The sequence below is a fragment of the Myxocyprinus asiaticus genome, chromosome 30 (genome assembly GCF_019703515.2).
Source record: "Myxocyprinus asiaticus isolate MX2 ecotype Aquarium Trade chromosome 30, UBuf_Myxa_2, whole genome shotgun sequence".
Lineage (NCBI taxonomy): Eukaryota > Metazoa > Chordata > Actinopteri > Cypriniformes > Catostomidae > Myxocyprinus > Myxocyprinus asiaticus.
The window spans coordinates 20,214,531-20,232,903 of NC_059373.1; the positions used below are offsets into that span (position 1 = coordinate 20,214,531).

The following is an 18,373-nucleotide window of genomic DNA, read 5'->3' on the forward strand; positions in this document are numbered from 1 at the left end:
TTTTTTGAAATCACAAAGATAAATTAAAATCATCACATTTCATTTGAGGTAAGCCACAGGCAATTAATACGTACAAAATTGTTCTTCTAAGAGCTCCTTCCGGCTCCGGACTGGTATTCAATGAAGACCAAAAGTTCATGTAAATAAAACACACTCCTATATGTTTATTTACATGTACTATTATTTAGAAGGTGCTCTTTAGCTAAAATAAAATAACTTAACCCCAAGTTTCTTTTGAGGTGAAACTTGGGGTTAAGTACCTGGCTCATGGGAATGTTAAAGGCACTGATTTCATTAACTTCTGGAATAGCAACAAAGAACAAAAAAATATGCTATTGTTTATTAAGCTATCAATCCTCATGACAGAGGAAATAAAAACCATCACTAAGCCACACTTCTTGAGCTTTGTATCTCCAAAGTGCAATATGGCTAAGAATCATTCTCAGTGTTGAAAGTGTTAAAATGATGGTTCACTCCAAAACGAAAATATGTTATCACTTTCTTTCATATAACGAAAGTGAATGGGCACTGGGACTTTCAAGGTCCAAAAATGACAATAAAGCACCATATAAGCCTCACAAAAGCCTATGCAACTTGTGTGCTATATTCCAGGTCGTCTTATGATGTATGATGGCTTTGGAACACCAATGCATCACAATCAAGTCATGATACACTCAAGAACCAATGATGTTTGATGTCACTAATGTGAAAAACTGGATTGATATATCATCTTATAGCAGCATGTTTGAATGTTCATAAGTGCACATTAAATTTGAGAGGGGAAGATTTTCAGCAAAAAAACTTTTTTCAAATTTCAGTCTGTTCTTTGCACCAAACTTATGGTCTCAGAAGACTTGGAGTAAAGTCATATGACTACTTTAATAGAACTTTTACTTTGCTTTTAGTAATTTATGGAAGCTTTACAGCCATGGTCACCATCCACTTTTATTGTGTGGAAAAAGAGTTAGTGAAGATTCTGCTAAATAACTCATAGAGGTTTGGAACAAAATATGGGTAATACAATTATGATAATTTTTTTATGGGGGGGGGGGGGGGCTTGAACTATTCCTTTAAGCATTTGTGTTGCATGAATTTTACATCACCAGTATATTTTACAAACTGGCCAAGCATCAATCAATGCAGCACAGAACAGCACACACTGAGGATACCCCAAAGTCTGCCGGATCTAATCCTGTTGGAGGATCATGGAAGCTGATGTCCTTATGGACTGCCATAAACATAGGATAGAGAAAATGTTGGTGGAAATAATTGGAGCCTTACCCAGAGCAGCCATCATGCCAGTCTGTGACACGAGCCAAGTCATAGTGTGGTTGCTCCCGCAATCCAGCCACAGGCTTAAGGTTAACCGCCAAGCTGCTGAATGAGATGGAGACATTGCGGACGGCAGGCTGCCAAAACCTCTGTGACCTGGGGAGGACTGAGCCTCCAATGCATTAGGGAGGGCCAATTTTTATCTGATTTCAAAAAATTAATCAGATCAGGACTGACGCCACAGTGTGCAACCATGTTGGGGAAACTAATCTGAAACTGTCGCTTTCCAAGCTACAAGCAACTCATAATTATAAGAAGTTAAATAACATTTAAGCTACCCTTTTGAAAAAGTAGTAAACTGTACTACTAGCTACAAAAAGAAAAGTAGCTAATTACATAGAAGCTATTTAAGGGATCATTATCTTTTTAAATAAATCAGTTAATGTAATTTAATATAAATCAATGATAATGTAATTTATTTGCACAATGAAAGCAGAATTTATCTGCAGCAAAAACAATGAGAATCTCATCTAGGGCGACAGCACGAGCACACACACACACACACACACACACACACACACACAAAACACAAACAAGAAAATATACACATGAACAGTATTTAACTAAATATTTCTCAACAAAAAATATGTTAAATGCCTTCCAGGACATCAAATGAACCAGCAAATTATTTTAGTGAATCGGTTTGTGCAGACAGTGACCCAAAGTGTACTGCTAGATTTATATCAACAGTTGGAATGGACAGATTCACTCAAAAGATCTGGACTTCCCAATGCTACATATGACAAAAAGACAGTTAAGAAAATTAATTCTGATTATTCAGCTTGCCTGGCTGTAATGTTGCATATGCAAACAATGTGATATTAAAGCACTGATGCAGTATTTAATTGCGTTAAAGAGAAAAACGTTTTTCTGATAACAGTTGTCTGTCTCAATAAAAACAAACTATTTTCACGATACTAACAACATGTAGCTAAGATAGTCGCATCCGTACTTTTAGTTTCCCCCAACACTGATGTGCAAAAGGCTCTCTCTTATAGAGAAAAGTTCTGACCGTTCAGAAATTCAGTTGGAAGAAAAGCAGAATTCCAGGTTTCAGGATCATCTGTTCTGATGCATGCATGCTGAGACAGCTGGACTTCTGCCACCAAAACTGAAATTGATCATAGGAGGAGGATCCATGGCAGGTGTTCAAGTAAAACCCTTTTTTGCTTCAGAGAGCATAGTGAAATTTATCTTACTAAAGTTTCAAAATGTATGGCAAGAATTCAAGTAAAACCTTTGTTTGCTCCATACTGCATGCAACACAGAAAGCCGTGACAAATGCTAAAGCACACAAAAGAACTGCTGATGTGTAAACACAAGATGCACATACACACACGTGAAAAAAACATAAGTCTTTGTCCAAGGCAGAAAAGTGGAAAAAGCAGTGTGTAGAGAGTGCTTTACAGCACAGCAGCTGGATAGCATCACAGGAGAGCGCTAATCACAGGACTGCAGCTGGCCCTGTATGGGGAGAACTTCACCATCAGATCTCAAATACTGGCCTTCAGTACTGTCCAGAGTAGCAGTTCCAATCATTCTCTCTCTCTCTCACACACAAACACACAAACACACACACACACATAAACACACACTCTCTTTCTAAGACTCCCCTCGTGTTCAAATTAACAAGCATATGCAAGTTGTGGAAGTAAAAATCCCATTCATTTTCTGCATAAAGAAATGGGTTTTAATGATATTGTAACAAATCTTTCTAGACAAACCATGAGCAAGATTGTTAAGCTATGATGCATGCTTCTGTAGAAGCCACAAGTGTGATTTCATCTTCATTAATAGAAAGAGTTTAATAGTCAAATTACCAGTAAATAACTACACTACCCATAATTCCGAAGTGAGATCCACCAATAAAATGTCTTCTGGAAAAGTAAAAAAACAAACAAACTTATAACCGTGCCAAAAGAGCTCAGCAGTGACCTCCCAGTCCCTTGAAGCACTGGCATTACTGCAATAACCTTACACAGTCTGGTCTTATAAAACCACATTACCTACATTTCATACGTACCTACATTATATATATATATATATATATATATATATATATATATATATATATATATATATATATATATAAAAATGCATTATTCCCTATGAGACGGCAGATTATCAGTTCAAATACACTTACTTTTCACCCTGTTCTTCACACAATGCTATTTTATGATATCTGAACACTTAGGCTATAGCGCATGACTTGTAAGGCGATACATTTCAACATCTGCATTATACAATCTTCTGCACTTATAAGCTTTTGATGTCAATTAAATGTTGCTGAAGCTCAACTGATAAAGCATTTCACTTACTATGCAAAGGATCGGGATACGACTCCTGAAAAGTTGACATGTGAGTCAAAAGTGTCATAGAAGCACCCCAAAATGGCGTGGTTCTTTCAGCATTTTTCATCTCACATTTGCTTTTTATGACACTATTGGTTAGGTTCAGGTTTAGGGTACAGAGGTAGGTTTTTGTTGATTTAAAACTCGATTGAGCATAACTCGCTTTTAGCGCCACACAGTGGATACTTTCCCTGAGAACTGCTACGATACTTGTAATAAACAACTTAATATCATCTTGCAAAAATGTCACCACAGACACATAATTTTCATGAGATCCAGCTGGTCTTACGACACTGTCAAACAATATATACTACATTTGTATATATTTGAACATTTATCAATAAACTTCAAACATATTGGATTTTAAACTATTAATCAATGGCAAAAATGTTATATTGTACTGTCGTTTTTTAATCAAATTGCATCATTCACAATGCTTCATGTAATGTGTAGTTTATTGCATCATAAAGGACTTTAAGTACACATCTTGTACCCTTTTGTCTATTTTAGATTTTAAAATACATATGTGGTTCAAATCAAGGTAAGTAATGTTGTGATTCATATTGGAGCTCTGTTGAGAATTTTTTTGAAATCCCTATGGAGAAAATGAATGTAAAAAATGCTACCAGAGCCAAGACCCAACACTGGCAGCTGTGTAAAATTGAAGGACTGAATGGAGAGGAGGAGGCAAGAAAGACACATTGCTTTAAGTGACAAAAGCCTCGAAAATGGACAATGTCCATTTTCAAGCCTCACTTTGCTCTCTCTGGCCATTCTTTCTAACAATGATAAAAAAAATAAAAAAAATTCAGATGCAAGCTCAGTGCTTACATATCCATTATATTATATAATCTGTTTACAAATGAGGTCTCTTCCACCGTGCTCGTGTGAGACAGGGATATGTCAGCCCCATCTTGAAAATAGCATTCAGTTGACAAAATTAGCCAAGGTACTGATGCATAGCAATGATGTTTTATTTTCAACCTAAAATGGCCAATTAAAACGTCCTAGATTTCACTACATTAGATATCTGAAAAACAAACGCATTTGCATACAGTAAAAAGGAAATGACTGGGAAAGTCCTATACTTTCATAAAAATAGACTAAACTATTTTGAGGCAGAGGAAGTACAGTATCTTAGGTAATGAGAGAGTTATCAAGCTTTACAAAAATAGCAGTGTGTGGGGGCTGCAGCCTAAAAGCTTTTGCTTCTAAACATTTTGAGGTTTTTATCCGTGCCATCTAAGAAAAGCAGGGAGCGGATCTTGCAGGGGGTCGGGTCTTGCCAGAGAGGTGATGATGTTTTAAAGAGCTTTTAATTCAGCAGCAGCCTCAGAGTGATATCATTATATCTGTGCTGGAGATCAGGCAACTGTAGGTGTATTTACTCAGGGGAAATACTCTACGCTCCCACAGCAGAAAAATAGTTTCCTTCCTCATGTGCCTTATTTCTCGAATTCTCAAAGTTCTTAAAGCAACTGCTGTCTGGTTCACGTAATGTCGAAGCAGGCAGGGTATTTTCTAGTATTGTACAGGACTTGGTGGCATTGACAGGTTATTTATTCCCCATCTATGGTACTAACTGATCTGTAAATCCTAATTTCAGCACTGCCTCCGATGGCTGACAAAAGGCAGTAGGCCTGGTCTTGCCAGAGTATGGACCACAGAGTACACGTCATACAGTATATAATGTTCAATATTTTGTAATGTCCAAGAATTTCACACACTATTGCACTTGTGTATATGGTTGTGTGACAATAAAAGTGATTTGATTTGTATTTGTAGGTTTTGACTAATCAGCTGACGAAACATGAAAAATATTCAAAATTCTTTCTAAAAAACTGGACCTTCACCTAAAAACGAAACAAATTCTGCCATTATTTATTCAACCTACTCGCATGTCTTTCAAAAACATTTCATTTTCTTTTGTCTGTGGAACACAAAAGGCGTTATTTATAGCAGAATGTCCAAGTTGCTCTTTTCCATTCAAATGAAAGTGAAAGTGACCACAGCTAAATTTCACCTTAAATTTTGTCCTGTTACTCACACAAAGCTATTGTGGGATTGAATATCAACAAAGAAATTCATTTCTGTGTTCAAACCCCCACTTTTTATGAAAACAGATCTCTTGCATTCAAGAGAGTGCTGATAGTGATCTATTAGGCTATTGGCTGAGGTGTTTGTGTATTGGGGTCTGCAAATAGTCACAACTTGGGTTCAGTTGGGGTTAAAGGTTCTTTTCTCTCTGGGCTCTGCTCTTGGGTTACTGGGTTAAAGGCCATTAGGCCAATCTCCAAGCTCTCAATGGCATCTCATCTCTACCCTTTCTCTCTCTTTCTATCCTCCACTCAAATCCTCCATTATGTGCAATACACAGTTTAGTCTTTCTATTTATCCAACACATCCAACCTCTTCTGCCATTTCATTCCTCTGAGAAAAAAAACAAACAAACATTTGCACTGTACATAAAAGATTTGTATTTGCACTGTACATAACAGATTGTATTAGATTTGCACTACCCATGTGTATGTGTGTATGTATGTATGTGTGTGTCTGTACGTATGTGTATAATTAGTTTTTATTTTTTATTTTTTATATATTATCTATGTCTTGCTGCTGTTTTTTGTATTGTTTTTGTATTGTTGTACACTGGAAGCTCCTGTCACCAAGACAAATTCCTTGTATGTGTAAGCATACTTGGCAATAAAGCTCATTCTGATTCTGATTCTCTCTCACTCAGGCAGTATGCATACTGGTTGCATATACATATTTCTAATTTGTAACTATTATATCTATATTGTAACCATCTGATGTAACCTTGTAAGACTTTGCTGTTATTAAACACTTCCTTATGTCTAGTTTAATTTCACTGTGAAACTAATATTTAGATGAGGTCATAGTAGGGTTCTAAACAATGCTCTCCCACATGTTTAGCTATTTTAACTGCGCTTACTTCCGTTGTTGGTATAAGTAGCAGAAGGTGGTAATGGACAAGAAATGCACAGTTTTATTCAATCTTGCTGTTAACAATTCTTCAGCCACCTTGGCATTCCTACGGCTTGGACCACTGCAGTTGAAAAACCCACATCACACTGTCATATGGATTCAGAAGACTTGAAATATAGTGCACAAGATGTATGGTCTGCTTTTATGAATTGTATTTTATTTTTTTTAATTTTTTGAGTGAAGAAAATCATGTCCATTTGCAACAACATAAAAGTGTCATAAATGAAGACAACATTTTGGTTTTGGGGCAAACTATCCTTTTAAGACAGAATGACATGTTGAATGGACTATACTTCTATCCAGCAACTGAAATCGTTCCAAGGACTGAAAACTGAAAACCAACAAAATCTTCTGCAGAATGTAACCAAAAACAGGAACGTCCCTTTCAATTGTTCTGGAGTGAAAACGGCATATAAATGTTGGTAACCGGGTAATTTCATTCCGATAATTTTTTTTTTTTCATGAAACCAAACTATAAATGTTTTATCACAGTAAGGTTTGGTTGAACATGATAAGCAAGTGCTTTGATTCTGCTGCATCACACATTTCTTTGCCAAAGTAGTGTGTGCATGCATGTTGGAGAGAGAGATTTTGGCTTTTAATTGATTTTAGATGGCCAGATGTATATATGAAATATATTTGGGGATATTTAATACTAAGAATTAATTTATTGAAAAGACGTTATTTTATATAGGCTACTGCATACTTTGCTTGTTATGATTTCTATGCTGATAATTCCCCCACATGGGGGAAAAATAATTGCTTCTTTTCACTTATTTTGAGCTTGTTTACCAATTGAAATGGAGGCATCGGAACGCCGGAACTGGTATGAAAAAACAGTTCCTGCTCAGAACGAACCAAAAAGAATTACATTTCATTTTTAGTCCCTGCTTCTATTCCTCAGAGCCCTGTTTTCCATTGTGTAAAATTACATTGGCATCAATACTAAGGCCTATATTCTGTAAACATTTAAAATAGTATCTTGGGAATTTAAAGAGTAAAGCTGTAATAAATCATCACCATAAGGGTGCTCGATATTAAAAACCTACCCTTACCTCCAGCCATAACACTTTCATTACACGCTTTCAAAACACTTCAAGGCATCGAAACTATCAATTTTCAGCACAATTCCAGACACCTGCGGCCCTGCCAGGCCCCTTGGGATAAGTGATACAGTGGCTTGATATGTGGTGCAAGACGTGCTAAAGGTCTGAGAGCTGATCCCTGATCTAACAGCCAAAGGGAACAGGGCTGACACGTAGGATGGCCACTTACTGCTGATAACAATAAATTATGGGGGAACATGTCTTTGTCAGCATCTGCAGTCTTACATTTAATTTCTTGTAAAATAAATGACAATTTGGTAAAAGGATTCTGTCATTATTTACTCACCTTCATGTTGTTCCAAACCTGTATGACTTACTTTCTTCCACAGAACACAAAAGGCCCATGCCTGAATCACCATTCACTTTCATTGTATGGGGAAAAAGCAGCACCAAATTTCTTCAAAACTTTTCATCTAGTGTCCACAGAAGAAGTCACGATTGGTTTGGAATGACATGAGGCTGAGTGAACGGTGTAAGAATTTTCATCCCTTTAAGAAATGCTGGACAAACAAGAAGCCACAGATTACGCTTGCATCGCAAATGTGATCTAACTTGCTGCTAGAGCCTGTATATGCAGCTATGTACATGGACAGCATCCTAACTATAATGGAATCTCATTAGTGGCTGATTTGAGATGCCCTCATGGGCAGCAACTTCGTGAACAGCCGACTGGTCTGCACAAAACACCCATCACAGCCGACTGACATGCTGAAGATGCACAAGAAAACAGCACACATGAATATTAAATGAAAAAACAAACAAACATCATAATGAACTTCTTCTATCCACACTTTTCAATACCAATAAAATGTACTCGGGGAATTGACAAATAAGAATAGCATTAACTTTTAATTCTTCAACATCATGATTTTAGGTTAAAACTCGAATATATAAAGGAAAGGAAATTAAGTATATTAAGGGTATCAAGCAATATTTAATTAAGGAAATATTCCATATAGTCTCAATTATTTTGAGGTCATAAAAACTGCATGTTTACTATTAATACATCTGAAAAATGTGTACAATAGTTTTAAAATGGAGTATTGCATGTCATACTGTAGGACATTCTTGACATGCCATCACTGCTTGACATTTCATATCAAAATAGCATTTCCCTTGGTTCTGTCAGCCATACTAGATGCAACTTTTTGCTGAGCTCACCGTAAGACATTGTGGGAATGCCTTTTCACAAATGACATCTGTATGTAAGCTTGAATACAGCCAAAATGAGATATTTTTGGGATGCAGCATAATTTGCTACTTGCAATTTGAGGCAGCCTTTGTCCTCCAAGTGTTTCTACTGTATGATGATTAAAAACGTTGGCAACTTCAGTCAACAGTTTGGAGACACTGACACTTTAATAGCATCTATTCTTTAATGACACTTTCTACAATTCAATAAAGTGTGTCCAAACATTTGTCTGGTAGTGTATAAACTAGGGCTGCAACAACTAATCGATAAAATCAATAATTATCGATTATGAAAATCATCAATATCTGACTGTCTGATTTCACCAGTAAACTTATACTATGGCAAATAGTATATTACTGGATAGGCATGCACTACTCTACACTAACCAAACCACATCCTTGCACCCTTTATCATTTCTGTTTCTTAAATTTTTTTAATTTTAATAAAATACAGGGATTTTAGTTTATTTATCAGATTAATCGAAGAAATAATTGAAAATTGATTATCAAAATAATCATTAGTTGCCGCCCTAGTATAAATGTTAAAAGTTTACCTCAGCATAAAAAGATCTTGTTTTATTGTTTTACACAGACTACTACTTTTCTTGCTCTTTGACACTGAGAAAGGGGATCAGAGATTTAAGGGAAATTATCCTATATTAATGACTGCCTATTTGTGCTTGTGCTAGAGGTATATGGTGCACTGTGGTTATCAGGCCTTTGCCCCAGAGGGCCTTAATGGGGGCAACCATGGAAACCACAGGACATTCATTACAAGAGTGCTGGGACATTTAAGTGTGTGGAGGGTCATTAACTCACCTGTGGCTGCTATAGCTAAAAGTAGGAGGGGGCAAGGGATGAAAGACCTAATGAGAGCTGTACCAGAGATAAATGCAGACTACCATTTCCACTCTTTCATAATGGTTACAGGAGAGAGCACGAACCACACAAGAGAGAAACAGAAAGAGACAGGCAGAAAAGAGAGCGAGACAACAGCACATTAGAGCGGTGGTTCACAGCTGGTTTTGCTTCAGGTGACCCAATAGTACCACATATGATTATCGTACAAATATATACACAAAAAAGACCTTTAAAATCAACTATTTCATTATTGTTATTTATTTATCCCACGTCTTTCTGTTAATGTTCTTTGTTCATGGTTTTCGAGGATGAGGGCATTTCAAACAATCTGTCCATGTTCACATGTTCTATATGATTAATTTGCACCAAAATACCACAGGGTTTGATTGGATATGCATCCTTCGATGTCAACAACAAAAGATATGGGAAGCGTTTTTGAAAGTTTCAAAAGTTGAAAGGTCTATAGAGCTGTTCAATTTGTAGTCCTAAAACAACAAAATGCAGAGAGAAATAGCATTTTCCATCCATGGGTTCCCTCAGGAATTTCTAATAGGTTTTTAGAGTAGCTTTAGGTTTTCTACTGATGAATAAAATAAGGTCTGTGGTTAGCGTTACTTGAAAAGACTTTCTCGTTTGGTTCTGCAAAGATGTATATTGCTAATAAGTTGCTAAATAAGGACATTAATAGCTATCTGCATAATTACATTTAATTTAGCAAGTATGAAAACACATTTGCTTGAAAATGACATGTAATTAATGGGACACTGTTGCAGTTCATAACAGAAGCTCATATGTAGCTCATAAATCCAAAACTGTTGTTCTAAAAATCCTTTTGAAATTCCAGAGGGAACCCTTATTGAATCATCCTTTCATGTTGCACTACAAATTATGTCATTGCTGAACATCTCTACAGTGTTTATTTAGGTGTCTTTAAGGGATAGTTCACCCAAAAATGAAAATTCTCTCATCATTTACTCACCCTCATGCCATCCCAGATGTTTATGACATTCTTTTATCTGCTGAAACCAAATGAAGATTTTTAGATTTTTAGTGAATGGGTGCCAAAATGTAGAAGAATTTCTAGAAAAAAGGGACTTAAATATTGATTGGTTGGCAAGCAGGGCGGGGCCGAGAGCCGTGGGAACGGAGCGAGGCCGCTGGTGCGATTGCTAATGAGCATCACCTGCACACCGCACTGGCCTCGTGTCTCACGGAGTAGCTCCGGGAGGATAAAAGGAGGGGTGAAGATAGTGAAGGACGAGAGAGCACCAGGCCTGGACTACTTACATTGTGTTTTGTTTATGAGGCAGTCATCCGTGAGGGGCTGCCGCTTTACTTTCGTTTTGTGTTTATTTTAAAATTAAAGTATGTTTGAACGTTCGCAGGTTCCCACCTCCTCCTTCCCTGAACTACTAACCTTGTTACACTGGTGCCGAAACCCGGGACGGAAGGAGGGACACGCAGTTAGAGAGCACTCTCTGCTGAGGAGGTCAGGCAGCACGAGGGAGCGGCGACTGCCAGTGGCTGCCCTAGGCGGTGGTGCTGGAGCGACTGAATGACAGGTGGGAAGGAGAGCTCGCTGCCGTGCTCCTGGGTCGAGGAGGGGTGGCTGCCGTCTGCGAGGGGACGGAGGGGTTGCCGCCATTCGCCAGAGACCAGACCTGCTGCCGTACGTCATGATGTGGGAGGAGCAGGCAGACCGATGGAACGGGGAGCTCGCTGCCGGGCGCCGTAACGGAGGAGCCATCACCGGCCACCAGGAGGCGGAGTATCGAGCCGTCCACCGAGGAGCGTCCAGTACCATCGCATGGCACCACGAGTGAGGGCCTCTCGGCTAGTGGAGGACCGAGCGGCAGTGTGTCCGGGAAACGAACAAAGACTTTTTTCTCTCCCCTCGGTCTCTCCTTTTCTCTCGCCTCATCTGTTGTTATCCCCAGGTTCTGCTGCCGCTGTGACAGGCCCCCCCGGGTACCCCCCCGGCCTGCGAGGGGCGATGTGGGTATGTGGCAAGCAGGGCAAGGCCGAGAGCCGTGGGAACGGAGAGAGGCCACTGGCGCGATTGCTAATGAGCATCACCTGCGCGACGCACCGGCCTCGTGTCTCACGGAGAAGCACCGGGAGGATAAAAGGAGGAGTGATGATAGTGAAGGACGAGAGAGGACCAGGCCTGGACTACTTATGTTGTGTTTTGTTTATGCGGCAGTCGTCCGTGAGGGACTGCCGCTTTACTTTCGTTTTGTGTTTATTTTATTATTAAACTATGTTTGAACATTCGCCAGTTCCCGCCTCCTCCTTCCCTGAACTACTAACCTTGTTACAGTTTCTCACCCACACCACATATAACTTCTGAAGGTATGGATTAAAACAATGCCTTTATGTGCTTTTTGGAGCATCACAATTTTGGCACCCATTCACTTGCATTGTATGAACCAACAGAGCTGACATATTCTTCTAAAAATTTTAATTTTTGTTCAGCAGAAGAAATAAAATCAAACACATCTGGGATGGCATGAGGGTGAGTAAATGATGAGACAATTTTCATATCCCTTTAAAGAAAATTATCGTGAATAAGGATTTCAATCTGTTTCTCACCCAAAGTGAATGTATCACTTCAGAGGACATGGATAAGACGACTCAAGTCATATGCATTTCTTTTTTTATTCTGCCTTTATGTTCTTTTTGGAGATTGAAAGTTTTGGACCCCATTGACTTACATTGTATGGACAAAAACACTTATAAAATAAAACATCTTCAAAACAGACCTTGATCCCATTTTTGGCTCTCGACCTACCAGCTGAGAACCACAGAGTTAGAAGCACAAGGTTTTCACTCACCATATCTATAAGGCTCTCTTGGATACGGCTGAGGGTCGTCCTCAGTCTGCTGCTGATCAACCCCAGGCCAGATGATTCATACTGCAAGAGACAGCAGAACACACACCGTGAGGAAGATACACCCTTTCTTCAGGCAAACCACTAATACACACACACAAAGAGCATAATCCCCACAGCCCCAGAGCGCACACACTATTACTGATCACTTCCAAGAAAGTGCACTTCATACACACACGGTTCCCACAGGCCTGAGTGTGGTTCATGACTTATGTTCATTAATTGCAATTTAGTTTTTCATTACGAGTGAAGGATGAATGGGACTGAAAAATCCTCCTGTGATCATTCACTGGAAATGTATTTACAAATGCAGAAATGAATGTAAGTAAGCCAATGTGTCATTAATATGCAGTAATTCTGATCCCAAGATGACATCAACGACAGAACTGCAGACATCAGATTAACTTTACAATTATAACAGAGCAGTAAATCTCTAATAACACTTTTATATGAACACTTTTAGAGAAGCATTAAATATACAGTAGAGATACCAAGGGCTTACACATTACAAGACTTCATAACAGACTTATATTAAAATACGTTCTTCTATCCCAGTAGGTACATAGGCTTATTTCCCCAAAAATCGTAAACACTACGATCCTACATTATTATATTTTGTTGAGCATCCCAATCAGCCTGACACAACAGCATTGGCTTAACCAATGGCATGAGTTTGAGGAAGGCCAATCTGACCAACCAGTCCATCCATTCAACCAGTAGAAGACGGGGTAGTGTTCACCCCATTTGTTAAATAAATCTTTGAGACCACTAAGCCCACTATGACTAATTATAAATTAATTTCTCATCAGTACTTACAAAAAACACACACACACAAAAATAATATTTCCTTTGTGTCCAAACAAAGCACAATGCGAAAAAGATTTTGGACCAATGAGTTTTCATTGTGGGTAGGGCAACCCAGATGGAAAAAACAAAACATCAGATTAACATGGACGAGATTTATTGCATCACGCCTGGTTAGGACAGGGTGGGAAATTGTAAACATTATTAAAACTTAATTTGAGACTGGTTTGAATTTATCTACCCATACTAAGATTTTTTTTTTATTGGCTTAGATAAAAGGTTTCAGGGCTCAATTATAATAAAGAAAACCTTTGAGCAATCTCTTTGTTTGAACTGTTCATAAATGCACTCTTAAAGCTGCATTCACACCGAAGACATTTTTGCATATGTACATTCTGTTTTTCAATATTTTTCCTAGTTAAACATGCGCTAGATGGGCATGTTTGACCATAGCACCGTGTTTTGCTGATCTTTCAGCATCTCATGAAGAAGTGCTGCAATTTCTAAACACAGTGTCAAGTTAAAAATAACTTTAAATGTTACAAATGCATCTCAAGACACCTGCGTTTTGTTCTATTCGTGGCACTGCATCTAGCTTTTTTGCACATATACATGTTTGCTGTGAACAGCCCCTAATGCTCTCATAAAACCATGGACATTCACAGCAGACCAGAGATTGTTTGTGCAATATCTGGGTGAATAAATCTTATTTAAATGTCCTGCAAGCACAGGATTTTAAAACAAAGCAATATGGAAACTAATCTAAATCAGATCATACTAGGAACATCACAGTGACACTCCAAATATGATTAAAGGGGTGAAAACACAGCACACAATGCCAGACATTTCTACTGCCCACAAACTCCAAACTGCAATCTTACCAAACACCAGGCTGAGAGCCTTGAGAAGGCAGAGATGCAGATGGCATGTGCTTTTTTCAGAGAAACAAAAAGAAAAAAGCAACACAAAGTAAACAAAGAAACTGAAAGTACATTAATATAATTATTTCCTCTAATTTGAATGAACCAGTGACATTCCATGATATTTAGTAGAAAAATGTACATGTATATTTATATACTAGATTTATATATATATATATATATATATATATATATATATATATATATATATACACACACACACACACACACACACACACACACACCGATCAGCCACAACATTAAACCACCTGCCTAATATTGTGTAGGTCCCCCTCGTGCCGCCAAAACCGCGCCAACTCGCATCTCAGAATAGCATTCTGAGAAGCTACACTTCTCACCACAATTGTACAGAGCGGTTATCTGAGTTACCACAGACTTTTTCAGTTTGAACCAGTCTGGCCATTCTCTGTTGACCTCTCTCATCAACAAGGCATTTCCGTCCAAAGAACTGCCACTCACTGGATGTTTTTATTGTTTGGCACCATTCTGAGTAAATTCTAGAGAGAGTGAAAATCTCAGGAGATCAGCAGTTACAGAAATACTCAAACCAGCCCGTCAGACACCAACAATCATCCATGTGATTATCTAATCAGCCAATCGTGTGGCAGCAGTGCATAAAATCATACGGATACGGGTCAGGAGCTTAAGTTAATGTTCACATCAACCATCAGAATGGGGAAAAAAATTTGATCTCAGTGATTTGGACCGTGGCATGATTGTTGGTGCAAGATGGGCTGGTTTGAGTATTTCTGTATACATACAGATTATACATATATATATATATATATATATATATATATATATATACATATATATATGTATATATATATATATATATGTATGTGTGTATATATATATATATATATATATATATATATATATATATATATATACACACACACACACACACACATAAATAAATATATATATATCTATATATACATACATATACATATATATATATATATATATATATATACATATACTTCTGTGATATTAAGATTTATGAATTTACAACACTTACTGTACAGTATATATCAATATCAATTTACCGCTCCCTTTTTAATCTTTGTGAACAAATGGCTTCCAGGGGGACAATATTACTGCATTAGTGCATTCATGCACTGATTTTAACATTTTTGCAAAGCTTCCAAAGGGCCCATCTGTTAGCGCAACAGACGCATTTCCCCCTCCGTTCCTCAATCTATCTTTAACACTTATTAAGCACTACTCAGGCTTTTCCTTACACTCAAGCATTTCATCATCCTGGAGGCGATTCATTTTCAGATAAGCCACTTGCCTATCTTTCCCTAACCCCATTCTTTCCATTCATTGCCTTTAAGCTGAGTTATTAACTTGAGTCAAGGAGCAATGAATGCCAAGACCAATGCATCTCAGAATATGTGCATACTCTGATATTCTGGCAATAATGCTATACAGGCCTTTCAAATCATAATGTCTTCATTACTTAACGAAATAACAGAATATGTAATCTCCATTTCCATATGAAATTGAATGTGTTGTATGTTTAGAGTTAATCATGGGTGAAAGTGAACCCAAATGAGCATATCAATTTCAGGCGCTTTGTAAATTTTTTATTTAAAGTAATGGCATTTACTTATTTATCTCGGTGCCTCTGGTACTGTTCCTTATTTAAAGGGATAGTTTCTTTCTCGCATGGAACAACAAACAAGAGTTATCTAACAGAATGGTCAAGCTGCTCTGTCCTTGGTCACCATTTAATTTAAGAGCAGCTTGTACATTCTACTAAAAATCATAAAGAAATTCATACAGGTTTGGAAATAATATGCTAAATGTGTACGCTAAGCGTAAGCATATGATGACAGAATTTAACTATTCCTTTAAGACTTTGAAAATCATCTATTAGTGGCTGAATCCACTCTCTTCCTATTTCTCAAACTGCCTGCCCAACAGACAAGAGAGGTGTTTTCTTATTTCATGTGCCTAGAATCCCGCTGGGTAGGCTAAAGGCAAAAAGCTCATCCTCACTGGCATCTGACAGCTGATCTTATAGCAGCTGTAAGCAAGGGTTCTTCTCTCCCTCAGACCTCACCTCTATTGGATTTGCTGTTGGATTTCTACAGGATGGAACTGAAGTGAAAATGTCTGTGGTCAGCATTTAAAATATCAACGATAATATACTACACTGTCACTCAGGGGATGAAGATGACTCAGGCTGCTCCCCAAAAGAGTTGGCTAGGCATACTGTACTTAAAGGAGAGTTTTGAATTATATCTTATTTGTTCACATTAGTTCCCACAAGCTCTCACAGCAATCTCTCTTTACAAGGCTATAATATAAGGTCAAAAATTGCACGTCAGCAAAGCCTTACTCAAATATACAGTGGGGTTCACAGTGAGAATCTGGGATTCAAAATCTAATTTAAACCTAGAAATAAACAGGAAGCTTTAGGAGTTTGAAAAATGTAAGATATATAAACGTTATCTTGTAAAATGTTACCTGTGCAGATTCTGCACACAAAAACATTTGTCTTAAAATGGTTATTTGATATATTCTGCTTATAGTGCATCAGTAGGAAATATTAATTTTAGATATCAACATTCCCTTTGCAAATAGAACTGAATAGAAGAACAAAGAGCCCTGCATCAGATGGTATGGCCCCCACAGAGCCCAGATCTCAACATCATCGAGTCAATCTGTGATTACATGAAGAGACAGAAGCAACTGAGACAGCCTAAATTGATAGAAGAAATTTGGCAAGTTCTCCAAGAAGCTTGGAACATCATATCTGCCAGCAACCAATAAAAGCTGTGTCCAGGTGTACCTAGGAGAATTTGTGCTGTTTTGAAGGCAAAGGGTGTCACACCAAATATTGATTTAGCTTTTTTTTTATGTTTACAGGACTTTGTATGATGTCATTGATCAATGAAAACTATTTATGGCATTATTTTTGAAGACATCCTCACTATGCAACATTTTTCACAAGTGCCTAAAACTTTTGCACAGTACTGTAAGCAAATTTGGGACACTGACTATGTTAACTTGTTTAATAAAAAGGTCAAATGTCCTTGCTTCCACTGAGGAACACAGGATGCTCTGTGGAACATTCTCAAATCATTCTGGAATAACACGGATCGTCAGCTTTTGCTTACACTACTGGTTAAAAGTTTTGAAACACTCATTCTTTATTATAATTTTTTTTTTTCTTCTTCACATTTTAGTATAATAGTAAAGTCATAAAAACTATGGAATAACATAAATGGAACTATGGGAATTATGTTGTGACTAAACAAAATCCAAAATAAATCAAAACTGTGTTATATTTTAGCATCTTCAAAGTAGTCACCCTTTGCCTAGAATTTGCAGACATGTACTCTTGACATTTTCTCAACCAACTTCTTGAGGTATCACTCTGGGATGCTTTTTAAACAGTATTGAAGGAGTTCCCATCTATGCTGGGCACTTATTGGCTGCTTTTCTTTATTATTTGGTCCAAGTCATCTATATAAAAAAATTTTTTTTTATTTTTATTACATTTTAGATTTATAATGAAATAAATGAATATGGTGGCACAATTATATTTTTGTCTACAAAACTAATTTCAAACATTTAAGCATACACCTTCAGATCAAAAGATTTTTAAGATCATGAGAAACATTTCAGTCGAGTGTTTCAAAACTTTTGACCGGTAGTGTATACTTGTTGAATCCAAGCCAGCTCGAGTGCATGCTGTGATTAAAGTAAAAGGGAGACAAACCAAATACTTACAAATTCAGAAATTCATGTTAATTTGTTAATTCAACTTTTTACTGAAATTGTTATGCTAATAATCTCAACTCTCAACTTCTCAACTCTTTTGGAATCAGACAAAATGTGACAGGACCAGCTCATTACTATAATCATACACT

General features: G+C 37.4%; 1 protein-coding gene across 2 annotated transcripts in view; it reads right to left on the reverse strand.

The window, feature by feature from the left end:
* The window catches only part of LOC127421476 (syndetin-like), a 207,381-nt gene that overhangs the window by 58,188 nt on the left and 130,820 nt on the right, over positions 1–18,373 (reverse strand). Inside the window, exons 22-23 of one of the 2 annotated variants that reach the window (XM_051664541.1) lie at positions 12,682–12,762; positions 9,806–9,898 (exon numbers count right to left, since the gene is read on the reverse strand). In XM_051664541.1, coding sequence (XP_051520501.1) covers positions 9,821–9,898; positions 12,682–12,762 — 159 coding nt within the window. In that variant the 3' untranslated portion in view covers positions 9,806–9,820. Of the gene's footprint in view, positions 1–9,805; positions 9,899–12,681; positions 12,763–18,373 lie in introns of those variants that run through there. The other variant, XM_051664540.1, reaches the window with a different exon arrangement.